Source organism: Engystomops pustulosus, chromosome 9 (genome assembly GCF_040894005.1).
Source record: "Engystomops pustulosus chromosome 9, aEngPut4.maternal, whole genome shotgun sequence".
Classification (NCBI taxonomy): Eukaryota; Metazoa; Chordata; class Amphibia; order Anura; family Leptodactylidae; genus Engystomops; species Engystomops pustulosus.
In genome coordinates, this window is record NC_092419.1 from 84,482,903 (window position 1) to 84,510,406 (window position 27,504).

The window sequence follows — 27,504 nt, forward strand, 5'->3', positions numbered from 1 at the left end:
CAGTGCGCACAGTGCGGGGTCAGGTGGTGGGGCGGTCTGACCTCTTGTACGAGCAGCCCTACTTGCTTCACTGTGTTTTACATAAAAAGTGCAAATATGACAAAAGATCCTCTGGGGGGCATGCATAATACATAACAATGTACTGTTGGTGGGCTTAGGGCAGTGGTGGTGAACCTATGGCACGGGTGCCAGAGGTTGCACTCAGAGCTCTCTCTGTGGGCACCCAAACCATTGACCTAGCACAGAGTTCAGCAAGCAAACTCATCTTTCTGCAGTCCCTGGAGACTCCAGCTGCTCTCAGCGCTACACATAATTGTCTACTTGGGACTGCAGGAACAGTGAGAATTGTGTAAAGGGCTGCATTATTTTTGGAGGTCCTCTTGCTGGCCCCACATTTCTTGTGTTGTGGCAGAACCGTTAGTAATAACTTACTGCTCAAACTACTGTGATAACACTGTGTGATAAATAATTGGGTTTTGGTTGTAATTTGGGCACTTGGTCTCTAAAAGGTTCGCCATCACTGGGTGACTAAGGTGCTGATAGGTTCTTTTGAAGAATTTTGATGGCTTTTAGTTTTTGTCACTTGTTTTATTACTTGTCTGTGTATTTTTTATTGTACGATATATTCTATCTGCTACGCTGCTGTGCTGTAATGTCTTGCCTCATAGGTCCTTCTGCATATACTTCATGCCTCATTGTAGAGGTGGAAATGCTCAAAATAATAACTGCCTACTATTATCATTTTTATTTTAGTGCGACCAACAACTGAAAAACCCCAAAGTGATATTTTTATAACAACACCTCGAGAGCACCAGACAAGTAAGGGCAAACTCTCTGACACCATCTCTATATGTATTTGTAAAGTTCTGGGAATATGTTGGTGCTATAAGAATAAGAATAAGAATGATTCAATTGAATAATGTTGTTATGGTGAAAAGACGTGAAAACCTAAAATATAGTGGGAGCAATAATGGAAGAAAAACAGACTATTTCTGTTTATTTGTATATCACTGATATTTATATATTTACTGATTCATTCCACATCAATTTAATATCAATAGGACTGTGCGGCCCCATATACGTCCCCATAGACGGCAATGGCGGCACGGCGGCGGTTTGGTGCCACCATTCTGCGCTGCACACCAGGAAAAGATAGAACATGCTTTATCTTTTCCCTGGTGTGCGACCGTGTGCCACTGTTTCCCATGGATGGGTCACCTCCTCTCCAGCACACGGCGGTATGCCTGCACAGCGGGCATACCGCGTGTGAATGCACCCTTAGGCTATATTCACACTGCCGTTGCCCGCCCGTACCATACCGTAGCGGGCAACGGCAGTGTACGGGGAGAGGAGGAGGAGGTGAGCGCAGCTCACCCCCGCCCCTCTCCATAGCAACCTATGGCGCACGGCGCCGTATTACGGGAAAAGATAGGACATGTCCTATCTTTTTCCCGGGTACGGAACGGTACGGTGCCGCACGTGTGCTGCACCGTACCGCTCCCGTAGGGTGCCGTGCGCCCTTAGGAGTGTATGGGGGACGTATATTGGCCGTATATACGTCGGCCGTATATACGTCCTCCATACGTTCGTGTGAATGTAGCCTTGTTTACAACCTGTTTCGGACAGTGGACACCGGCTGCTGATGTTCAAATAAAATAAGGGGTGATCTAGCAATCCGGGCAGAAAATTTTATGTTGCTACTGCCAATGCTGGTCTAGTATCAGTTTGTAGCTAATCTTTCCACACGGGAAAATAGTATTGCACACTTGTTAATTTTAGCAATTAGAAAAAAAAAATACTGAAAAAGATGATTCTGCCATGTTACATATAGGTACAACCAGTTAGAGATAACATCTTGTGGTTAACTATTTCCAACCTAGAATATTCATATATGTTCCTGTTAACACCTATAAATACTGTAATTATGCATCAAACTAACAAACATCTGTCCGTCTTCAACATGTCCCTTCTGTACTGTGATACCAGTCTAATCTGTACTAATATGTATATTTTACATTATTATACAGACTCAAATGAATCAGAATTCGCTCATCATACACACATTTATTATACAATTCAGGAAAATTCAGATTACCCCTGCACCCTATGTAACCTACCTATCCTGGCCGGAAACATGTAGGGACTGATTTATCATTTCTTGCAAAGTGACAATAGTTGCAATTTCTGGTATGATGAAAATTGCGACTTTTGAAACATTTGCACCTAAGGAGGAAACTAGTCGCACAATCTCTTTAAAACTTTTAAAGGAAATCTAATATTTGTTTTTATGTATTGTGAGCCAATATGCTGTAGATACACTGATGCAGAAACATATCTTGCTTAATCCCTGAACTGGGTGGTTTTTCTGAAAAAATAATTATAACATTCAGAACCTTGGGAAAGCTGGGTGCCATACATATAAGAGCTGACTGAACTGTCTAGACAGGACTAACTAACCTGAGCTGGATGACTCATACTCAGCAGCTGGGGGATGGTGCAGTGATTGATTACTTCTGGCTGTCAGGGACAACACTGTGATGACTTATTCTTGACTTATGCTGGTCAGGACAAGGCTGGAGCAGTGAATAGGGTAAGAGGAGCAACAGGAGCAACAGAGCCTCATTATCATTATTTTATAATCGTTTTATCAGCAAAACCACTCAATGCAGGGCTTAAACAAGATATGTTTCTGCATTAGTGTAGCTACAGCATTCTCAAGGTGTATAATACATAAAAGCAAATGGTTTATTTCCTTTGAATGTTTTTTTTTAGAATTTTCTCTCATTCAGTGCATGTTGTATACAAATTAAGCTTCCCATATACTTCCAATATTTACATTACAAATATGGGAATAAGGGATTGATATTCAACATGCTCAGCTTTTATTAAGGGAGGGTTAAGATACCCTGATACAGAGAGGATAGCAAAATCTGTAGGTATATCTGGCACACCTCTAATGGGTATGGGCATCCTAAGGATAAGTTGTTATATTGATATTAATGATATGGTGATATTAATAGCCTGACAAAGTAGATTTGTCCTGTATACATCAAGATTTTCTTCTGTTTATTCAAATCTGCCAAACAAAGCACCACATTGGCATTGTTCCAAACAAAACATGTATTTTGAAGAAATTTTTTGTAGAGCTCAGGTTTCCTTTTCTTGTAAACCATCTGTTTCTTATCACAGAGACAGTGACTGTATGACAAATACTGTAATATGCTGTGTAAGCCAGTGTTAGTTATCAACAAATTGATGAGTAAACCTTTTGGAGACATAAAGAAATAGTTTACAATGTTGACCTGGCAGGTACTTCTTGTAATTCTTAAAAAATTTCCATGCACATTTCTATATAAACCTGTCAACTTACTTTTCATTGTAACTAAACAGATGTAAAATAAAAGCTGATGGAAGAAAAAAAGCAGGAAATGTAGAGATCGGTAGTCACGTAGCTTATTAAAGGGGTTTGCCCGTGAAAGAAATTTCTCAAATTTCAATCCGCTAGTGATGTTTACATAAAGAACATAATTCCCCCACCCCCCACTTTACATTTTTATTGCTGTATTAGTTTCTATCACTCCCTAGGCTGGTCAGTGTAAGATTCCAGGGAGTGGGCGAGACACAATGGGGCTTATTTACTAAGGGTCCGCGCATGCACTTTCGTCAGACTGTTTGGCGTTTTCGGGATTTAAAGGAATTTAGCAGGGGTTTGCGCTGGAATTGTGTCGCATGCTATCGAGGGGGCGTGCCGACTGATTCGGACTAAGACCAGGATTTAAGTTTCAAATTGTGTCACAAGACAATGCACTTACATGCACCAGGAAGAAGAAGGTGAACTCCGGCAGACCTGAGCAGGGAAGCGACACATGCAGGATATCGGGCACACAATCTTAGTGAATCGCCGCTGAGTGCATTATTGTCGGACAATGCACTTCTGTGAACTCCAAGGAACGGAAAAGTAAATGTACTAACAATGTCATCCCTCTAGTGATGTGAGATGCTGTGTGCTGACAATGTGATTAGATTATCAGGGTATAGGTATATCTACACTTTCATTTAGTTTCTGAACATTCACTAGTATCTGACACATAGAAAAAGAGATGAGATGATGAGATCCATGAGATGCCTATTACCCACAATTACATTCTCAGCTTTGCTACATCTCAGCCACAACATAATGTGCCCCCCTCTACCCCCCTGGATAAAGATCTTGAAGCTTTCCGCTCCTCATGTTTGCCGGCAGGAAGTCTTTGTGAGTTAGTGGTAGGTTGTACGGGAACCAGCCACCATGAAGAGCCGGTTCTTTCACATAAATGACGGGAGTCGTCTACCTTCAGTGAGCCGGTAGCTCACTTAACCCCACTCCTAAATGGCTCTCCACGCCCCCTTTAATCTGTTAAGATCAGGTTAAAAGTGGAGTGGGTTAACTTTCTGGACCTAGGCTCCCTATTATATATAAACAAGGAGCCGTTCAGGAGCCAGAAGAGTTGGCTTCTTAGTGAGCGGAGCCTTATGATCCAGCTCGCTAAGAAGAGCCGGATTTCCCATCACTAGTGTGAGCTCGTCTTGGAATGCAAGGGTGGGGCTACTGCAGAGAGCAGCTCAGTGCATCGTCAGACAGAAGAACCCTGTAAACTGCAGGGTGCACCAGATTAAACATTTCTGGCTCTCCCTAAGCTGCCCCAACTTATTTTTGGTGCACCTTTAACATAGGACGTGCGACACAATTCTTTCGGACATTGCATGTTACATCTGGTGCACGATCCGACTGAGCACCGTAACGCCCCCTTATTTGTGTGGCTTGATGCCTAGAGCGGCTGCTCCACAAAAGGGTCACGTGCGACACAGTTGTGGTGCAGATACTTCTTAAATACCTGTGCAAGCAGTTTGCACCTAAAAGATCATGCAAAGTCTGACAGAAAACTGGCACAAAGGACTTAGTAAATGTGGCCCAATATGTCTTCCTGACCATTAAGTCAGAAGGTTAATGGTCAGATCCCAGGGCAACTGAAATTGTGTACACCAGGACTGATAGAGGCAGGTTGGACTTATATCTGGGAAATGCTGTATTTTTATTAATAGCAGTGAATTAGAGAATGTGTTATTTTGTTATCTTTAGTATATTTCCGACCTGAGCAGTGTCCGACACATAGAAAAAGCTGCACTCTGAAACTATTAAAATATAGCCATACATAGGCTAAGTTTACATCTCTTCTAGGGATTTCCAAAATTGGAAATCAATGATGGCATTCTATTTACTATAAGTTCCCATAGACTTCAAGCCTGGATGGTTCCTTTCATAATTTTATAATCAAAAGATCCGTTATTCCATTTTCTCTTATGGACTGATATGACATACTATACCTTTTCATCACACGTCAGAAAAACTATTGGGGGATGTATTATATGCTGTTGCATTATGCCTTACCCACCGGTTCTATCAAGAGGCTTCGGACTCCCGATTGATATCTGTCCAGCCCAGCGTATAACTGCGCCATAGTCTGCACAGAGCTTAGTATCATCTGCAAGTGTTGAAATTCTAGTCTGTAAACAAGCTTCAGACTGGAACCACCAATAAAATCTATTCTTGGGGTCCACCACCATACAGCTACATGCAAATATTACCTGATAACCATTTGCAAATGCCTTACATATAGTGAAGACAAACTATAAATAAGTGCCCCTAACAATATAGCTGTATATATGGGAAATGTGTAAAAAGTTTAGGAAAAAAATACATATTGGGGCAGATTTATCAAGCAGTCTGAAAGTCAGAATATTTCCAATTGCCCATGGCAACCAATCACAGCTCCCCTTTAAAATATTCATGAGCACTGGTGAAATGAAAGCTGAGCTGTGATTGGTTGCCATGGGCAACTAGAAATATTCTGACTTTCAGACTGCTTGATAAATCTGCCCCATTGTCTATCAGATTTGCAGGAGAATAATTATCATATGAGAGCCATCTAGTGTCTGCAAAGTAAATAGCAGGCAATCAAAAATGTTATTTTGTTCAAGGTATTCTCTGTTGTCAGTGTTTTAAGTTAACAAATTGTACAGTGAAGTATATTGTATATTAGTTATGCAGTGTATTCTCTGAGAGATCAGAGGATTTCATGTTCTCATTACATAATAGGAGTAAAAATTATTTATAAGTTAGAAAATACCAAAAAAATTTTTTGCCCAATTAAAAAGAAAACTGACAAAAACAGTATGTAATTTGGAATTCCCATATATATATAATGATTTGTACCATAAATCAATTTTTTTTCCCTTGATAAACCCCATAAAGAAAAGGCAAAGAAAGTGCTGCCAGAATTTTTTTTGGTCACTAAACGTATGAAAGGTAAGAGGCACATACACTTCACCAAGTACAGCACTGTAACTTTTAGGCTCCAAACCACACTGTAGCTGAAGCTGTCAAACTAACTGCCTAATTCACACAGAGATATGGTCTTGGCTTGTGCACCATTCCACTGTCCCTATGGCAGGGGGCTCTTAGTATCATTTGACCCTTCTGGCTCTCAATATTTCTAAATATGTTGCCCTTGTGGCTGCTCTAAATCATGCCTCAAATACCCTTTGCAACAACCTCAATACCCGAAGCTTCTAGCCAGTAGGTCCTAAGGTGTGCATATTTTAGAAGATGGCGGCGCTGTCGATGATGTTGGCAGGAGCTCCTCTGACTTATTTACATATTTTTATAAAGTATATTTCTCAGTATACAGGAGGTTACGAAAAATTAGAAAAGAGGTGCATGGACCCCCCAAAGGTAATGAGCATGTCACTTAAGACAGTTGAGTAAATCTGATGGTATATGTCCTTTAAAGGTGAATACAGGCAGTCCCCGGGTTACATACAAGATAGGTTCTGTAGGTTTGTTCTTAAGTTGAGTTTGTATGTAAGTCGCAACCGTATACTTTATTATTGTAACCTCAGTGAAAATTTTTTTGGTCTCTGTGACAATTGGATTTTAAAAGTGTTGTATTGTCATAAGAACCAGGATTAACAATAAATCTTAATTACAGGCACATTTGATAACTGTTATAGCTGTTTATTGTAGCCTAAGGCTAATGTACAGTAAATTACCAAAATCCAGAGGTTCGTTTGTAATTAGGGGTAAGTCAGGTGTTCTTAAGCAGGGGACCGCCTGAATTGCCTTCCAACCGGATTTGGCAGAAAGAAACCCCACACAGGAGGACAGATGAAATATGTGAATAACAGACATTATACATCCAATGATGGAATGGGGGAGGGAGAAGAATAAATGTTATTGGAAAATCACAGCATCCTTACAGGAGTAACGTAAGGAAACATAGTAATATCAGATTATTCAGGAGGTATGAGCTATGGTAAAGGCTGGGTGGGGCTCAGGTAGACAGTACTAACACTCTTCCAACTATCGGTGAGCCTTGTGCTGTAATACATGGGGTGCATATAGCTTCGAATATCGGTTAAAGGAAACCTACCAGTTAGAATGGCAGGGGTAAGCTGTAAGTACCAAGCACCAGCTCAGGTTGAGCTGGTGCCGGTACTTACTTTCGTTAGTGATATAAACCGCTGTATCGCGGTTTTAACACTTTTTAAACTTTAGAGCAGAAGACACTTCGGCGCTGCGTGCGCACGGTCGCGCGCAGCGCCGAAGCCCCTTCTGCTCTAAAGTTTAAAAAGTGTTAAAACCGCAATACCGCGGTTTATAACACTAACGAAAGTAAGTACCGGCACCAGCTCACCCTGAGCTGGTGCTCGGTACTTACAGCTTACCCCTGCCATTCTAAATGGTAGGTTTCCTTTAAGTGTCCGATCCAGATGCCTCTGTTCTTTCAAAAAGCATAATAAGATGAATTCCTGAGTGCAGTAAAAGACAGGTTCAGGTGTTTTCCATTTGGCAGCTGTATGGATCCTTGTAGCTAAAGTAATAAACTGAACCAAGCGGAGTCCTTTGTTTCGTACCCCCACTGGCTACTGGGATTAGAAGCACCACCAGAGTAACCGGTATGGAGAGACCAAGCAAGGAGCAAATGAGGGATTTCACATTATTAAAGAGCATTGCCACTTACTAATCTTTTTTAACATCTGTCTACCCATCCCTACTGCTAGAACGCTCTGCCCATAAGGGGTTTATCTGTTAGTTTTCCAAGGCTTAGACCAGGGGTCAGGAACCTTTTTGGCTGAAAGAGCCATGAACGCCACATATTTTAAAATGTTATTCCGTAAGAGCCGTACCACATGCACATGCTCCCCAGCACTTGCGGATTTAAAGGGCCAGTGTGCCGCTTCCCACTTCCTGGGTTCCTATAAAGACCGGCGGCTGCCAGATAGGTAGCCATACCACATGTCCCCCAGTATGTAGGTAGCCGCAGCACATGCCCCCAGTAGATAGGTAGCCACAGCACACGCCCCCAGTATATAGGTAGTCACAGCACACGCCCCCAGTAGATAGGTAGTCACAGCACATGCCCCCAGTAGATAGGTAGTCATAGCACATGCCCCCAGTAGATAGGTAGTCACAGCACATGCCCCCAGTAGATAGGTAGCCACAGCACATGCCCCCAGTATATAGGTAGTCATAGCACATGCCCCCAGTAGATAGGTAGTCACAGCACATGCCCCCAGTAGATAGGTAGCCACAGCACATGCCCCCAGTAGATAGGTAGTCATAGCACATGCCCCCAGTAGATAGGTAGTCACAGCACATGCCCCCAGTAGATAGGTAGCCACAGCACACGCCCCCAGTATATAGGTAGTCACAGCACATGCCCCCAGTAGATAGGTAGCCACAGTACATGCCCCCAGTAGATAGGTAGTCATAGCACATGCCCCCAGTAGATAGGTAGTCACAGCACATGCCCCCAGTATATAGGTAGCCACAGCACATGCCCCCAGTAGATAGGTAGCCACAGCACACGCCCCCAGTAGATAGGTAGTCACAGCAAAAAAAAAAAAAAGAAGAATATTCACTTATCAGTGCTCCCTGCAGTCAGCTCCTCATCGCTCCCACGCTTTTCTCTTTGACCCAGGCTTAGATGATGGCGCCTGGGTCGTACAAAGGACATAGGCAGTGGTAACATCGCTGCCTGTGATCAGTCTGAGAGACACACAGCAGCCGTCACTATTTATTAAAGATCTGTCTGAGAGCCGGATGCAGCCAACAAAAGAGCCATATCTGGCTCCCGAGCCATAGGTTCCCTATCCCTGGCTTAGACCTTAAAAGACCATCACCATGTAATTGAGCATGAAATGGCATTTACATTGTTATACTCCATCACAAAACACTGCCTTTCAGTATAAATCAATATTCCAAACTAAATGGAAGTGTCATTGATCCCTTAATTGCCTCAACGTTCCAGAAGCAGAAACAGTGATGTCACTGCTTAACAGCTGCCCATTTCCTATTCATTCAATTCTCCTAACCAGGGGTGATAGACAGAGTCACTCCTCAGACCAGAGAGAGCTGGCTCCTTTTTTCTACTCCTGTAGCCACATGAAAAAAGTGGTACAGTTGTGAGACTGCTTGTTGCCTGTTTCAGATGACTACTTCATGAAGAAGAGACCTGGCTTTATCATTACATGAGAGATTAGTCTAAAACACATAAAATGAACTTTATACACCAAAGACTACAGCCTGTATATACAAATACACTCTTGGATATCAAAATGTTATATACATATTTGAACTTATTTTTATTTTGTGTCCTGAATAGAGATGAGCGAACATACTCGTCCGAGCTTGATGCTCGATCGAGCATTAGCGTACTCGTAACTGCTCGTTGCTCGGACGAGTATTTCGCCCGCTCGAGAAAATGGCAGCTCCCGCCGTTTTGCTTTTTGGCGGCCAGAAACAGAGCCAATCACAAGCCAGGAGACTCTGCACTCCACCCAGCATGACGTGGTACCCTTACACGTAGATAGCAGTGGTTGGCTGGCCAGATCAGGTGACCCTGGGATAGACTAGCCGCTGCCCGCGCTGCTCGGATCATTCTCTGTCTGGATGCCGCTAGGGAGAGAGCTGCTGCTGGTCAGGGAAAGCGTTAGGGTGTTCTATTAGCTTACTGTTAGGCAGGAGTGATTCTAAAAGAACCCAACAGCCCTTCTTAGGGCTACAATAACGTTATAATTTTTTTTTTTTTTTATTTGCAGCTAGTACCATATTGTGAGGAATTTGCAGGGGGACTTGCTACCGTTGTGTTTAGCTCTTAGTGACACACATATCCACCTCAAACACCAAAGTGGGAAAATTTATTAGGGGTTTGAGTAGAATTAGGCACAGTCTGCCAGTTTCTTTTTATTTTACGTTTATTGTTTTAATAACTCAGTGTCATCTCATCTGGCATAGTAGTGTGCTGTAATACTTGGCTAGAAAATAGCCATAGGAGAATACAAACGGCTTAATTACGCCTACAGTAGCGTTATATATATTTGTTTTCTGGTTGATCTGCTGGTGGCTGTAGTTGTTGCAGTGCATCTACTAGTAAATTGTGAGCAATTTGGAGTCAGACTTGCGACCACTGTGTTTTAGTGACGCACATATCCATCGCAAAGACCGAAGTGGGAAAATTTATTAGGGCCCGGGGTTGTATTTCAATTAGGCACAGTCTGCCATTTCCTTTTTTATTTTACGTTTATTTTTTTCATAACTCAGCGTCATCTCATCTGGCATAGTAGTGTGCTTTCATACTTGGCTAGAAAATAGCCATAGGAGAATCCAAAAGGCTTACTTACGTCTACAATAGCGTTACATATATTTGATTTCTGGTTGATCTGCTGGTGGCTGTAGTTGTTGCAGTGCATCTACTAGCAAATTGTGAGCAATTTGGAGTGAGACTTGCGACCACTGTGTTTTGCGCTTAGTGACGCACATATCCATCGCAAAGACCGAAGTGGGAAAATTTATTAGGGCCCGGGGTTGTATTTCAATTAGGCACAGTCTGCCATTTCCTTTTTTATTTTACGTTTATTTTTTTCATAACTCAGCGTCATCTCATCTGGCATAGTAGTGTGCTTTCATACTTGGCTAGAAAATAGCCATAGGAGAATCCAAAAGGCTTACTTACGTCTACAATAGCGTTACATATATTTGATTTCTGGTTGATCTGCTGGTGGCTGTAGTTGTTGCAGTGCATCTACTAGTAAATTGTGAGCAATTTGGAGTCAGACCTGCGACCACTGTGTTTTAGTGACGCACATATCCATCGCAAAGACCGAAGTGGGAAAATTTATTAGGGCCCGGGGTTGTATTTCAATTAGGCACAGTCTGCCATTTCCTTTTTTATTTTACGTTTATTTTTTTCATAACTCAGCGTCATCTCATCTGGCATAGTAGTGTGCTTTCATACTTGGCTAGAAAATAGCCATAGGAGAATCCAAAAGGCTTACTTACGTCTACAATAGCGTTACATATATTTGATTTCTGGTTGATCTGCTGGTGGCTGTAGTTGTTGCAGTGCATCTACTAGCAAATTGTGAGCAATTTGGAGTGAGACTTGCGACCACTGTGTTTTGCGCTTAGTGACGCACATATCCATCGCAAAGACCGAAGTGGGAAAATTTATTAGGGCCCGGGGTTGGATTTCAATTAGGCACAGTCTGCCATTTCCTTTTTTATTTTACGTTTATTTTTTTCATAACTCAGCGTCATCTCATCTGGCATAGTAGTGTGCTTTCATACTTGGCTAGAAAATAGCCATAGGAGAATCCAAAAGGCTTACTTACGTCTACAATAGCGTTACATATATTTGATTTCTGGTTGATCTGCTGGTGGCTGTAGTTGTTGCAGTGCATCTACTAGCAAATTGTGAGCAATTTGGAGTGAGACTTGCGACCACTGTGTTTTGCGCTTAGTGACGCACATATCCATCGCAAAGACCGAAGTGGGAAAATTTATTAGGGCCCGGGGTTGTATTTCAATTAGGCACAGTCTGCCATTTCCTTTTTTATTTTACGTTTATTTTTTTCATAACTCAGCGTCATCTCATCTGGCATAGTAGTGTGCTTTCATACTTGGCTAGAAAATAGCCATAGGAGAATCCAAAAGGCTTACTTACGTCTACAATAGCGTTACATATATTTGATTTCTGGTTGATCTGCTGGTGGCTGTAGTTGTTGCAGTGCATCTACTAGCAAATTGTGAGCAATTTGGAGTGAGACTTGCGACCACTGTGTTTTGCGCTTAGTGACGCACATATCCATCGCAAAGACCGAAGTGGGAAAATTTATTAGGGCCCGGGGTTGGATTTCAATTAGGCACAGTCTGCCATTTCCTATTTTATTTTACGTTTATTTTTTTCATAACTCAGCGTCATCTCATCTGGCATAGCAGTGTGCTTTTATACTTGGCTAGAAAATAGCCATAGCAATAGGATAGCATCGTTTGGTTTTAAAAACTAAAAAACACACAAATAAAAAAAAACAAAAACAAAAAAACGTTAAAAAAAAAATTAAAGTTATAACTCTCATTTTCAAAATGTTTAACCCGAGGGCTAGGGGTAGAGGACGAGGGCGGGGACGTGGGCGTCCAACTACTGCAGGGGTCAGAGGCCGTGGTCCTGGGCGGGGTGAGACACCACCTGCTGATGATGAAGGAGCAGGGGAACGCCGCAGAGCTACACTCCCTAGGTTCATGTCTGAAGTTACTGGGACTCGTGGTAGAGCACTGTTGAGGCCAGAACAGTGCGAACAGGTGATGTCGTGGATTGCCGACAATGCTTCGAGCAATTTGTCCACCAGTCAGTCTTCCACGCAGTCCACCCATGTCACCGAAATCGGCACTCCTCCAGCTCCTGCACCTCAGCCTCCTCCCCCCCAGTCTGCCCCCTCCCAGCAAAATTTGCCATTTGAACCGGCATACTCTGAGGAACTGTTTTCTGGACCCTTCCCACAGTCACAAACCACTTGTCCTGCTGCTGCTGAGCAATTTTCCGATGCCCAGGTTTTCCACCAGTCGCAGTCTGTGGGTGATGATGACCTTCTTGACGTAGTGGAAGAAGTGTGTAAAGAGGTGTCCGACGATGATGAGACACGGTTGTCAGACAGTGGGGAAGTTGTTGTCAGGGCAGGAAGTCCGAGGGGGGAGCAGACTGAGGGATCGGAGGATGATGAGGTGACAGACCCAAGCTGGGTTGAGAGGCCGGGTGAACACAGTGCTTCTGAGACGGAGGAGAGTCCTCGACCAGAACAGGTTGGAAGAGGCAGTGGTGGGGCCAGACGGAGAGGCAGGGCCAGAGCTGGTGCATCAGCGCCAAATGTGTCAACTAGTGAAGCTCCCGTGGCGAGGGCTCCTGCGGCGAGGGCTAGATTTTCAGAAGTCTGGAGGTTCTTTAAGGAAACACCGGATGACCGACGGACTGTGGTGTGCCAAATTTGCCAAACCAGGATCAGCAGGGGTTCCACCACTAATAGCTTAACTACCACCAGTATGCGCAGGCATATGAATGCTAAACACCCCACTCAGTGGCAACAAGCGCGTTCACCTCCGGCCGTGCACACCACTGCTCCTTCCCCTGTGTCAGCTGATAGTCAGCCCCCTGCCCAGGACCCTGCCACAAAAACCCCATCGTCGCCTCCACGATCCTCCACAGCATCCACCAGCGTTCAGCTCTCCATACCCCAGACGCTGGAGCGGAAACGCAAATATAGTGCAACCCACCCGCACGCCCAAGCCCTTAATGTGCACATCTCAAGATTGCTAAGCCTGGAGATGCTGCCCTATAGGCTAGTAGAGACCGAGGCCTTTCGCAGCCTCATGGCGGCGGCCGCCCCTCGGTATTCGGTCCCCAGCCGCCACTACTTTTCCCGATGTGCCGTCCCAGCCCTGCACCAGCACGTGTCAGACAACATAATCCGTGCCCTGACCAACGCCGTTTCTGACAAGGTCCACCTGACCACGGACACGTGGACGAGTGCTGCCGGGCAGGGCCACTATATATCGCTGACGGCACATTGGGTTAACTTGGTGGAGGCTGGGACCGAGTCTGACCCTGCGGCTGGTCATATACTGCCGACGCCGAGGATTGCGGGGCCTACCTCGGTCCAGGTGTTTCAGGCCTACTATGCCTCCTCCTCCTCCCACCCCTCCTCCACCTCCTCCTCCGAACGACCATCCGTGGGCATGGCGCCATCAGTCGCTAGCTCTAGGCACAGCAGCAGTGCCGTCGCTAAGCGACAGCAGGCGGTGCTGAAACTGCTGAGCCTAGGCGATAAAAGGCACACCGCCCAAGAACTATTACAGGGCATCACGGCGCAGACTGATCTGTGGCTGGCACCGCTGAACCTGAAGCCAGGCATGGTTGTGTGTGACAACGGCCGTAACCTGGTGGCGGCTCTGCAACTCGGCAGACTGACACATGTGCCATGCCTGGCCCATGTGTTAAATCTGATAGTTCAGCGTTTCCTCAAGACATACCCCAATCTGTCTGATTTGCTCACGAAGGTGCGCCGCATCTGTGCGCATTTCAGGAAGTCCAGCACAGATGCTGCCACTCTCAGGGCAGCGCAGCGCCGCCTCCAACTGCCCGCTCACCGACTGTTGTGCGACGTGCCCACGAGGTGGAATTCAACACTGACCATGTTATCCAGAGTTTACCAGCAGCGCCGAGCGATTGTAGACTGCCAGATGTCAACTTCCACCAGAACTGGTAGTCAGGTCAGTCAGCTTCCTCAAGTCTACAATGAGGAGTGGACGTGGATGTCTGATATCTGTCAGGTGCTGAGTAACTTTGAGGAGTCAACACAGATGGTCAGTGGCGATGCCGCCATCATCAGCCTCACCATCCCGCTGCTTGGCCTGTTGAAAAACTCTCTGGTCAGCATGAAGTCGGAAGCTTTGCGCTCCTCACAAGAGACGGGGGAAGAAGATTCCCTTGTTGATAGCCAAAGCACCCTTAGGTCTGTTTCTCAGCGCATATCGGAGGAGGTGGAGGAGGATGAGGAGGAAGAGGAGGAGAATGTTGGCGAGACACAAGAGGGGACCATTGCTCAGACCTTCACTGTTCAGCGTGTATGGGCAGAAGAAGAGGAGTTGGAGGAGTTGGAGGAGGAGGAGATGGACAGTCAGGCCAGTGAGGGGAGTGAATTCTTGAGAGTTGGGACTCTGGCGCATATGGCAGATTTCATGCTAGGCTGCCTATCCCGTGACCCTCGCGTTCAAAGAATTTATTCCAGCACCGATTACTGGGTGTTCACTCTCCTGGACCCACGGTACAAGCAAAATCTTTCCACTCTCATCCCTGGAGAGGAAAGGAGTGTGAGAATGCATGAATACCAGCAGGCCCTGGTGCACAAGCTGAAACAGTATTTCCCTTCTGACAGCGCTAGCGGCAGAGTGCGTAGTTCTGCGGGACAAGTAGCGAGGGAGAGTAGGCGAGCAGGCAGCTTGTCCAGCACTGGCAAGGGTACGCTTTACAAGGCTTTTGCCAGCTTTATGTCACCCCAGCAAGACACTGTCACCTGTCCCCAGTCTCGGCAGAGTAGGGCTGATCTTTACAGAAAGATGGTGAGGGAGTACGTAGCTGACCATACCATCGTCCTAAATGATCACACAGCTCCCTACAACTACTGGGTTTCAAAGCTGGACATGTGGCACGAACTGGCGCTGTACGCCTTGGAGGTTCTTGCCTGCCCTGCCGCTAGCGTCTTGTCCGAGCGGGTTTTCAGTGCAGCTGGTGGCATCATCACCGATAAGCGTACACGCCTGTCGACTGACAGCGCTGACAGGCTGACGCTTATCAAAATGAATAAAGCCTGGATTTCTCATAATTTCCAATCTCCACCAGGTGAAGGAAGCTCAACCTGAATAATTTATCCACTCCTCCTCCTCCTCATTTTCCTCCTTCTCCTCCTCTTTGTACAGTAAAGCAGAGGAAACTGGCTATTTTTTGACAGGGCCCACTGGCTCTAGCTATAGTACTTTATGCATGTAATTTTTCTGGAGGGCCACCGACCCGGTCCTCTGTTTTCAACAATTTTTGGGAGTGCCACATACAGGCACTCAATCTATTCAATTTTTCTGGAGGACCACCTACCTGCTCCTCTGGTTTGAAAACTTTTTTGGACTGCCACATACAGGCACTCAATCTATTCCATTTTTCTGGAGGGCCACCTACCTGCTCCTCTGGTTTGAAAACTTTTTTGGACTGCCACATACAGGCACTCAATCTATTCCATTTTTCTGGAGGGCCACCTACCTGCTCCTCTGGTTTGAAAACTTTTTTGGACTGCCACATACAGGCACTCAATCTATTCCATTTTTCTGGAGGGCCACCTACCTGCTCCTCTGGTTTGAAAACTTTTTTGGACTGCCACATACAGGCACTCAATCTATTCCATTTTTCTGGAGGGCCACCTACCTGCTCCTCTGGTTTGAAAACTTTTTTGGACTGCCACATACAGGCACTCAATCTATTCCATTTTTCTGGAGGGCCACCTACCTGCTCCTCTGGTTTGAAAACTTTTTTGGACTGCCACATACAGGCACTCAATCTATTCCATTTTTCTGGAGGGCCACCTACCTGCTCCTCTGGTTTGAAAACTTTTTTGGACTGCCACATACAGGCACTATCCAAATTGAATTGTCTCCATAGCAGCCTCCACACGTTGTCTCCATTGCTACCTCCAAAAGTCGTTTATATAGCTGCCTCCATACATCGTCCCTTTATCAAACGAGGTGTGTCAGGCCGAAATTTGGGTTGTTTTCATGGATTCCACATCAAAGTTGTTAACCTTGTCGCCACCCTGCTGTGTTATCCACAAAATACACTGGCAAACTTTTACCATTTACGGATATTATTTCAGCGCTTCTTGCGCATCTGTTTACATTCCCCTCACCCGCCATATCCTAAACTTATAAGAACGCTACTACACTTGATCTTATACAAAAGGTTCTTAGAAGTGCTGTTTGGGGAGTAGCCTAGAGACAGGGGCTTGGATTGGCGAAAGCTCGCCTGGCAGCGGAGCGCCAGCTCCATGCGCATCATGCGCTTCTTGCGCATCTGTTTACATTCCCCTCACCCGCCATATCCCAAACTTATAAGAACGCTACTACACTTGATCTTATACAAAAGGTTCTTAGAAGTGCTGTTTGGGGAGTGGCCTAGAGACAGGGGCTTGGATTGGCGAAAGCTCGTCTGGCAGCGGAGCGCCAGCTCCATGCGCATCATGCGCTTCTTGCGCATCTGTTTACATTCCCCTCACCCGCCATATCCCAAACTTATAAGAACGCTACTACACTTGATCTTATACAAAAGGTTCTTAGGAGTGCTGTTTGGGGAGTAGCCTAGAGACAGGGGCTTGGATTGGCGAAAGCTCGCCTGGCAGCGGAGCGCCAGCTCCATGCGCATCATGCGCTTCTTGCGCATCTGTTTACATTCCCTTCACCCGCCATATCCCAAACTTATAAGAACGCTACTACACTTAACTTGGTGCAGGCTGGGACCGAGTCTGACCCTGGGGCTGGTCATATACTGCCGACGCAGAGGATTGCGGGGCCTACCTCGGTCCAGGTCTAAAAAAGGCCTACTATACCTCTTCCTCCTCCCACCCCTCCTCCACCTCCTCCTCCGAATTACCATCCGTGGGCATGGCGCCATCAGTCGGTAGCTCTAGGCACAGCAGCAGTGCCGTCGCTAAGCGACAGCAGGCGGTGCTCAAACTGCTGAGCCTAGGCGATAAAAGGCACACCGCCCAAGAGCTATTACAGGGCATTCCACATCAAACTTGTTAACTTTGTCGCCACCCTGCTGTGTAATCCACAAAATATACTGGCAAACTTTTATCATTTACGGATATTATTTCAGCGCTTCTTGCGCATCTGTTTACATTCCCCTCACCCGCCATATCCCAAACTTATAAGAACGCTACTACACTTGATCTTATACAAAAGGTTCTTAGAAGTGCTGTTTGGGGAGTAGCCTAGAGACAGGGGCTTGGATTGGCGAAAGCTTGCCTGGCAGCGGAGCGCCAGCTCCATGCCAAGGTCCAACTAACATAGTTTTAACTGCAGCACCTTTAATCTACTACTAGTTCACTGCCTCCATACATGGTCCCCTTATCAAACGAGCTGTGTCAGGCAGAATTTTGGATTGTTTTCATGGCTTCCATGTTAACTTTGTCGCCACCCTGCTGTGTAATCCACAAAATATACTGGCAAACTTTTATCATGTACCGATATTATTTGAGCGCTTCTTGCTCACCTCCTTTGGTTCCTTTGGTTCCTTTGGTTCCCATTGGTTTGAAGCCTGAGTCCATTTAGGGTATGTTGCCATGACACTCTCTAGCCTGCCGCTGCTGCCGCTGCCGCTGCCTCTGCATGCCATCCCCTATAGTGTCAGGGTCAATTATTGGATGTTTTAGATGCTATCTAGCCTCATTCGGTCACTCTGTCATGGCCATGCTGTTGCCCATAATTTTGGCATAATGGTGCGATTAAGCAGCCTCAGAGGCATCCATGCATGCTGCCCCTGCTGTTTCCTGTCCATTTCCGTGGTGTTTCCATCCTTTTCTGAGGTTCCCAGGAGTTTGGCCAAGCTTCCCTGTGCAGACCCTTGGTCCCCTTGAAAAATGCTCGAGTCTCCCATTGACTTCAATGGGGCTCGTTACTCGAAACGAGCACTCGAGCATCGGGAAAAGTTCGTCTCGAATAACGAGTACCCGAGCATTTTAGTGCTCGCTCATCTCTAGTCCTGAACTTTCATTTAGCAATTTTTATATTGCAGATAATGTTTATGTACGGTACTTAAAAATGTAGAAATATGTATTCTGTATGTAAAAATTAACCTTTTCTGTTGTAGAAATTTCTGAAAGTGATGATGGCTCACATATTAGTACAGCCACTACGGAAACCATTAAATCTACAGCGATTGTGAATTTTCATGAAAGTACAACGTTGATATCCATGTATACTACGGAATTATTCTTCAATAATGCAGAAATCGCTCATAATAAAGGTAAATTGTGAAATGATATACATATAGTGAAAAATATAGGTACAATACAAACTGTAAGTAAAACTAAACTAACTCAAGGTTTTAACGAGCTACATTTGATGAAAAGTGCCAGTAGAAAGAGGGATAACTACAGTGAAATAATAAAATAGTGTTAAAAGCTTCACCAATTTTCGAAACAAAAATATTTTTAAAGGTGCTATTAACATGAAGCACTGCACTGCAATCCCTGCCATCAGACCTCAGCTATATTCTCTGCTGCTTTTTCGGCAGAAACTATAGTAAATATGATAGCTCCATGTCATGCCTAAGTGCCATATAGGACAGAAGGCGAACAAAAATGTCAGAAATGCAGTGGACAAGAAAACTCATGGACGAGGCATATTAAATTCCCCCCCCCCCCCCCCAATGTGTATTGGAAAATATTGCTTCAAAATGCTTCCGGGAATCCATAAACCCCCAAATTAAATGTACAGTTATATATTTATACATTACTGGATTGAATATTCTGTATTATCTATTGAATTACTTAAACAGCTGTTTCACATCTCTTCTTTTGTTTTTTTGCAGGTTGGGGGATATCATTTTATACACTTTTAATCATTATAATGTGTGTTTTATGCATCATGACTGTAGTCATTGTCCTCATCATCAACAAGAAGAAAAGGAAAGGTAACGTGTCATAGTTTATCTGTTATACACAATAATTAAAAAATAAATAAATAAATATAAATATATATATATACACTCACCGGCCACTTTATTAGGTACACCATGCTAATAACAGGTTGGACCCCCTTTTGCCTTCAGAACTGCCTCAATTCTTCGTGGCATAGATTCAACAAGGTGCTGGAAGCATTCCTCAGAGATTTTGGTCCATATTGACATGATGGCATCACACAGTTGCCGCAGATTTGTCGGCTGCACATCCATGATACGAATCTCCCGTTCCACCACATCCCAAAGATGCTCTATTGGATTGAGATCTGGTGACTGTGGAGGCCATTTGAGTACAGTGAACTCATTGTCATGTTCAAGAAACCAGTCTGAGATGATTCCAGCTTTATGACATGGCGCATTATCCTGCTGAAAGTAGCCATCAGATGTTGGGTACATTGTGGTCATAAAGGGATGGACATGGTGAGCAACAACACTCAGGTAGGCTGTGGCGTTGCAACGATGCTCAATTGGTACCAAGGGGCCCAAAGAGTGCCAAGAAAATATTCCCCACACCATGACACCACCACCACCAGCCTGAACCGTTGATACAAGGCAGGATGGATCCATGCTTTCATGTTGTGGACGCCAAATTCTGACCCTACCATCCGAATGTCGCAGCAGACATCGAGACTCATCAGACCAGGCAACGTTTTTCCAATCTTCTACTGTCCAATTTCGCTTGTGCAAATTGTAGCCTCAGTTTCCTGTTCTTAGCTGAAAGGAGTGGCACCCGGTGTGGTCTTCTGCTGCTGTAGCCCATCTGCCTCAAAGTTCGACGTACTCTGCGTTCAGAGATGCTCTTCTGCCTACCTTGGTTGTAACGGGTGGCGATTTGAGTCACTGAGTCTATCAGCTCGAACCAGTCTGCCCATTCTCCTCTGACCTCTGGCATCAACAAAGCATTTCCGCCCACAGAACTGTCGCTCACTGGATGTTTTTTCTTTTTCGGACCATTCTCTGTAAACCCCAGAGATGGTTGTGCATGAAAATCCCCGTAGATCAGCAGTTTCTGAAATACTCAGGCCAGCACTTCTGGCACCAACAACCATGCCACGTTCAAAGGCACTCAAATCACCTTTCTTCCCCATACTGATGCTCGGTTTGAACAGCAGGAGATTGTCTTGACCATGTCTACATGCCTAAATGCACTGAGTTGCCGCCATGTGATTGGCTGATTAGAAATTAAGTGTTAACGAGCAGTTGGACAGGTGTAACTAATAAAGTGGCCGGTGAGTGTATATATATATATTGTTGTAAAAGGCTCTCTCCATCTGTGCTAAACCACAAGTAACTTTACAGTAACGCTTCAAGTCTTAAGCTACTTTATCATATATATATATATATATATATATATATATATATATATATATATATGATAAAGTAGCTTAAGACATATATATGTATATATATATATATATATATATATATATATATATACATATGATAAAGTAGCTTAAGACTTGAAGCGTTACTGTAAAGTTACTTTTGGTTTAGCACAGATGGAGAGAGCCTTTTACAACAATTCCAAAGATACCTATACCATGCTTCTAGCTTCTTCCTATCCTGAGATATAGCCTTATATATAAGAAGCAGCCCTCTATATAAAATCCTCTTCACTTCTCCCGAAGTGGGCATGAACTTCCTGATTGTGACATCAGCTAAGGGCACTGAGGCCAAAACACTGAAGGCATGCACAGGCAGACCAGCCAATCAGGACACAGAATCAGCTACTGCTAGTACAGAGATCTAGAGCAGAGTAAGGCAGGGAAGACATCCCAGAGCACTGGAGCGGTGAATCTTAGTAAGAAATGATCATAAAGTTTATCTACTACGCCACAAAGAAAATATAAATAATAATAATAATATATATTAACCCCTTAAGGACGGAGGGTTTTTCGCCTCATTTCTCGCTCTCCAACTTCAAAAATCCATAACTTTTTCATTTTTCCGTGTACAGACCTGTGTGAGGGCTTATTTTGTGCGTAACAAATTTTACTTTCCCGTAATGTTATTTATTTTAACATGCCATGTACTGCAAAGCTGAAAAAAAATTCCAAATGTGGAAAAATTGAAAAAAAACCGCACGTGCGTCACGTTCTTGTGGGCTCAGTTTTTACGACTTTCACTCTTCGCTCCAAATAACACGCCTACTTTATTCTTTGGTTCGGTGCGATCGCGGTGATACCAAATTTATACAGGTTTTATTGTGTTTTAATACATTTTCAAAAATTAAACGAATGTGTACAAAAAAGAAAAAAATTTTTTTGCCATCTTCTGACGCTAATAACTTTTTCATACTTTGGCGCACGGAGATGTGTGAGGGGTAATTTTTTGCGAAATGAGGCGACGTTTTCATTGCTACCATTTTGAGGTCTGTGCGACATTTTGATCATTTTTTATTTCATTTTTTATGTTATGTAAAAAGGTGTAAAAGTCGCATTTCGGACATTTGGGCGCCATTTCCCGCCTCGGAGGTCACCGCCGGCCGTAACCGTTTTTATATTTTGATAGATCGGGCATTTTGGGACGCGGCGATACCTAATATGTCTGTGATTTTTACTGTTTGTTATGTTTTATATCCGTTCTAGGGAAAGGGGGGTGATTTGAACTTTTAATATTTTATTAATTTTTTTTATTTTTTAAACTTTTTTTTTTCTTTTTTTTTTCACTATCTTTTAGACCATCTAGGGTACATTAACCCTAGATAGTCAGATCGCTGCTACCATATACTGCAATACTTCTGTATTGCAATATATGGCATTTTTGCAGCACATTCATTACAATGAGCCACTGGCTCATTGTAACGAATATGCAGCTGCCAGATAGCCTCGTGTCAAAAGAAGACACGAGGCTACCATGGCAACTGATCGCCGCCCCCCGATGATGTTCGGGGGCGTGGCGATCGAAAAAAAGATGGCGGCGCCCACGCGCCGCCGTCTTTTAAACGCCGCCGGCGACTTTGCCGGCGGCGTTTAGGGGGTTAATAGCCGCGATCGGTGCAAGCACCGACCGCGGTTATTAGCGGTGGGGGTTTTGTGCAAAATGCAAAAACCCCCACCTTTGTATGAAGAGGACTCAGCCCGTGAGCCCTCTTCATACATCCCTTATACCTCTGCGCCGTAGAGCTACGGCGCAGAGCGTTAAGGGGTTAAAGCATGTCCACCTACACCATAAAACACTTATTGTACATAGGAATAAAAAGATAAACACATAGCAACTTCATGGTGTGTATATATATATCACCTCTCTGAGAGGACCCCCTCGCTTTAAGGGATTTTCCCATGAACTAAATTTAGGCCCTATCCACAGGACCCCTCGTCGCTCCTTCATTCTAATGGAGCAGACGGCCAAGCATGACTGTCATGCTTCATTAATCTCTATGGAGCTGACGGAGATCGCATTTTCTGTGGGGGTCTAACAGAAGGGATAGGGCCTAACTTTAGTTTGTGGGAAAACCCCTTTAAAGACTGGTATTTTTATATTCAATGTCTGATGTTTTATTTTTATTTTCTTTGCCATTATACTTTATGCAAGCTGCCCCCTATCCGCAGACCACCCATTTCCAGATAGGTGTCACTGTATATATACTGTGCTTTGTGTGCAGGATCTGATGATTCATTAGAACTGATGAGGAGCCTAAGCTCTCTTTATTTGTGCATTCAAACATCCAGACATACACAAATCTGCTGCATTCAAACATTCAAAACACCCAGCTCTGCTATACACCATTCCAGCAGCAGTATGAAGAGACTTCCTCTTTGTAATTGATGATCTGAAGCATGTTACCAGTCACACTGTGACATCACTCAGGTCCTGGAGTTTTTTACATGCTTCCAGCAATAGTGAGGACTGATATTCTCCTGCACCCAAAGCTACATATTTTCTCCTAGTGCCCTCCTGCTCTCATCTCCAGCATACAGATACGGATTCCCCTGGCAACTAATGCAAACAAAGTGAGGGAAAGCAGCCAGTGGGACAAGATTAAAACCCTGCTAGGCAAACAGCTGCAGATAGCTAATTAGAGTAAATTTAAAAATTGCTTATATTTACTCAGTGCAGAGTTAGGCAAACATTTTTATACTTTACAGTCCATGCATACTCTTACCTCCTTACAGAGCTTTGGAAAGAGTTAATCTTTATACTCCTCTTTTCATCTATCTACTGTGTGCAGACCTGAGAAGGCTTTTAGAAAGACTGCTCACTAAAGGAGAAGGAAGAAGGAAAAAATAGAAATGGAAATTTCGCTTCGTCTTCATGTCATTTTGAAATGCTGCATCTGCAATTGTTTTATTTGAATTAATTAAAATTATTTGTTTTCCATTTTTAGGTTACACTTATCAATTAGCCACGTAAGTCCACTTTTCAACTTTTTAGTTAAAATCATTCCTGTAAACAGTTAAGTATAATAAAACAAATAGAATAGATACATTTGGAACTAAAATTAATATTAAAGGAAATCTACCACCAGGATTAAAGATTGTAAACCAAGCACACTGACATACTAGTGGAGGTGGAGGAGTGCTGATTTTGGTGACATGGGTGGACTGCGTGGAAGACTGACTGGTGCACAAATGGCTAGAAGCATTGTCCACAATCCACGACATCACCTGTTTGCATTGTTCTGGCCTCAACAGTGCTCTACCACGAGTCCCAGTAACTTTAGACATGAACCTAGGGAGTGTAGCTCTGCGGCGTTCCCCTGCTCCCTCATCAGCAGGTGGTGTCTCACCCGCCCAGGACCACGGCCTCTGACCCCTGCAGTAGTTGGACGCCCACGTCCACGCCCTCGTCCTCTACCCCTAGCCCTCGGGTTCAACATTTTCAAAATTAAAGTGTAAACTGTAAATTTTTGGGGATTTTTTTTTTTTGTTTTATTTGTGTTTTTTTGTGGTTTTTTTTTTACAAAACGATGCTATCCCATTGCTATGGCTAGTTTCTAACTTACACTGACAGCACACAACTGGATTTTGTGCTGTGCCTGATGACTTTGAGTTATATAAAGAAATAAACGTAAAAAAAAAAATCAGCAGACTCTGCCTAATTCAATCAAACCCCTAATAAATTGTCCCACTTAGGTGTTTGAGATGTGTGTGTCACTAAGAGCTAAATATAACGTTCCCAAGTCTCCCTGCAAATACCTCACAATATGGTACTAGCTGCACTACTAGTGCCAGCAAGCCCAGCCACAAGCAAAAAAAAAATATATATATATATATAACACTATTCTAGCCCTAACAAGGGCTGTTGGGTTCTTGTAGAATCACTCCTGCCTAACAGTAAGCTAATAGAACACCCTAACGCTTTCCCTGACCAGCAGCAGCTCTCTCCCTAGCGGCATCCAGACAGAGAATGATCCGAGCAGCGCGGGCAGCGGCTAGTCTATCCCAGGGTCACCTGATCTGGCCAGCCAACCACTGCTATCGAAGGGTACCACGTCATGCTGGGTGGAGTGCAGAGTCCCTGGCTTGTGATTGGCTCTGTTTCTGGCCGCCAAAAATCAAAACGGCGGGAGATGCCATTTTCTCGAGCGGGCGAAGTATTCGTCCGAGCAACGAGCAGTTACGAGTACGCTAATGCTCGAACGAGCATCAAGCTCTGACGAGTGTGTTCGCTCATCTCTAGTGACAGGTCCTCTAATGCTTTAGATGCTGCAATCAATACAGAATGGGCTACAACCACTAAAGCCCCTTGCTATATATCCCTACCTACTAAACGCCTGCTGTCATTACATTGGATATAGAATAGAATATACTTAGAATAGAATAGATGTATATCCTTTTTTGTCCAAAAATAATATAACAATTTATTTTGGCTGAGCACTCTTTCTCTGTGGGAGCACTTAAAGGGGCTCTTTAGGGGCACTTCCACTGCCAGGGAGGGCACTTAGGATCATTATGTGATTATATGGGCAGTCAGAGGGTACGAATACTGTAAAGAGGACCTAGCGGCACTAGTACTGTATGAGTGCACTTAGTGTGGAGCACAACTGATGTGTTGAGGGCACTATTACTATGTGCATGCTACAGAGAAACACTGTAATTGTGATGTGGGCTATAATTGTGATGCTGATACTGTGTGGGGCAGAATAGTGTGAAGTATTATTAGCATATGATGCCACTATGCTGAGCGCCCTGCCACCTACCGCACCACCAGATACATCAGTTCATTGGCTGAAAGTTTGCTGGCAGAAGTGAGTGCGCAGGTCGCTGGCTGCAACCCTCTTCATGTGAAGAAAGGGGATAAATAATCCCAATTACTGGCCGTGACACAAAAAAGTGACAGCAGTAGGAGGTATTGGAATAAACAATTCCAGTAAATTTTTTTAATAGGGTGGGTATAATGGGGATGTGACATCATGGTTGGGACGAGTAGTGGACTGTGCCATATGGGAAAGAGAAGGGAAGTTACATTACTCCATTCAAAAATAATCACAGTAACTTGTTTTCACTGTACTGTGAACGCTGAGAAAGTTGCTGGTGTAACATATTGGGGGTCATTTACTAAGGGCCCGATTCACGTTTTCCCGACGTGTTACCCAAATATTTCCGATTTGCGCCGATTCTCCCTGAATTGCCCCAGGATTTTGGCGCACGCGATCGGATTGTGGCGCATGGTTTGGCGATTGGATTGTGGCTGAACGGTAACCCGACGGATTCGGAAAAACCGCCGCATTTAAAACAAAAAATCTGTCGCGGAGCTTGCACTTACCTTCACTCAGCTCGAGCCAGTGAACTCCAGCGCGTTCCGATGCTTTTCAGCGCAGCAGCGCCATCTGGTGGACGGCGGAGGAACTACCTTAATGAATCCCGGCCGGACCCGAATCCAGCGCAGAGAACGCGCCGCTGGATCACGAATGGACCAGGTAAGTAAATCTGACCCATTGTCCTCTACTACATTAGCACAAACTAACACTTCAGACAGTGTGTGAAACTATGCAGGCACTCTCTTAAAAACTTTAAAATTATTTGAATTTGCATTTCTATCAGGCATTTCTTATTCTTCTTTTATTTATCCTTAGGATGAATCAGTTGTTGGCATTGGAAGATGCTGAAAATAGAGGCCAATCATGTACTAATGATACCAGAGCTAGTAACAATTATGAACCATGCAATCCTCCTATGTAAGTGTATGAATGAATAATTATTAACTTTGTAAATGAATATAAAAAGCTTTTTATAAAAAAAATTGTTCTTGAAATCATTTAAAAAGAACCAGTGATCCCCCACCCCATAAACCAGACAATACTTTTTAGAGTCTTTATACATGTTCCATTGTTGCCTATCCATGGGATTGGAGCCACAATTCTTCTAAAAAAGACTTTTATTAACCCGATACGGCGGTCATTAAGGGTACTTCTCCTGATGCGTACGCCTTTCTACGGCGGCGCGTCAGAAGAAGATTTTGGGACACCGGGTCTCGCTGGTGCCGGTGTCGGGCTGTGATATCACAGCCCAGACCCGGCACTAACACCCGGGACCGGAAAAACTCCGATCCCGGGTGTTAACCCCTTACACGCCGCGGTCAAGCATGACCGCGGCGTGCAAGTGTGTCCCACGTGGATCGGACCCCCCCGGGGTGCTTACCGGGGGATCCGATCCCTCCTGCCGCTGCCCCGGGTCCCGACGAGTGACCCGAGGCTGTCGGCTTCTCTCCCCGCCGGGTTCTGCCTTCCTGGCAGGACCCGGCTGTAAGTAACTGAGCATGCGCGGCATGCTCAGTTACTTTCACTATACACTGCAATACAAGTGTATTGCAGTGTAAAGGCTTGAACAAGCAATCGGATAATCGCTTGTTTAAGCCAAGAAGTAGAAAATGTAAAAAAGTTAAACAAAAAAATTAAATAATTTTA

The 27,504-nt window shown here is 44.4% G+C and overlaps 1 protein-coding gene across 6 annotated transcripts in view; it reads left to right on the plus strand.

The window, feature by feature from the left end:
* The window catches only part of VSIG4 (V-set and immunoglobulin domain containing 4), a 47,885-nt gene that overhangs the window by 16,120 nt on the left and 4,261 nt on the right, over nucleotides 1-27,504 (plus strand). For all 6 annotated transcript variants that reach the window (XM_072123422.1, XM_072123424.1, XM_072123423.1 and 3 more), the window contains 5 exons: nucleotides 754-819; nucleotides 18,783-18,938; nucleotides 19,506-19,607; nucleotides 23,983-24,004; nucleotides 26,674-26,775. In XM_072123422.1, the coding sequence (XP_071979523.1) occupies nucleotides 754-819; nucleotides 18,783-18,938; nucleotides 19,506-19,607; nucleotides 23,983-24,004; nucleotides 26,674-26,775 (448 nt within the window). The remainder of the gene's footprint in view (nucleotides 1-753; nucleotides 820-18,782; nucleotides 18,939-19,505; nucleotides 19,608-23,982; nucleotides 24,005-26,673; nucleotides 26,776-27,504) is intronic.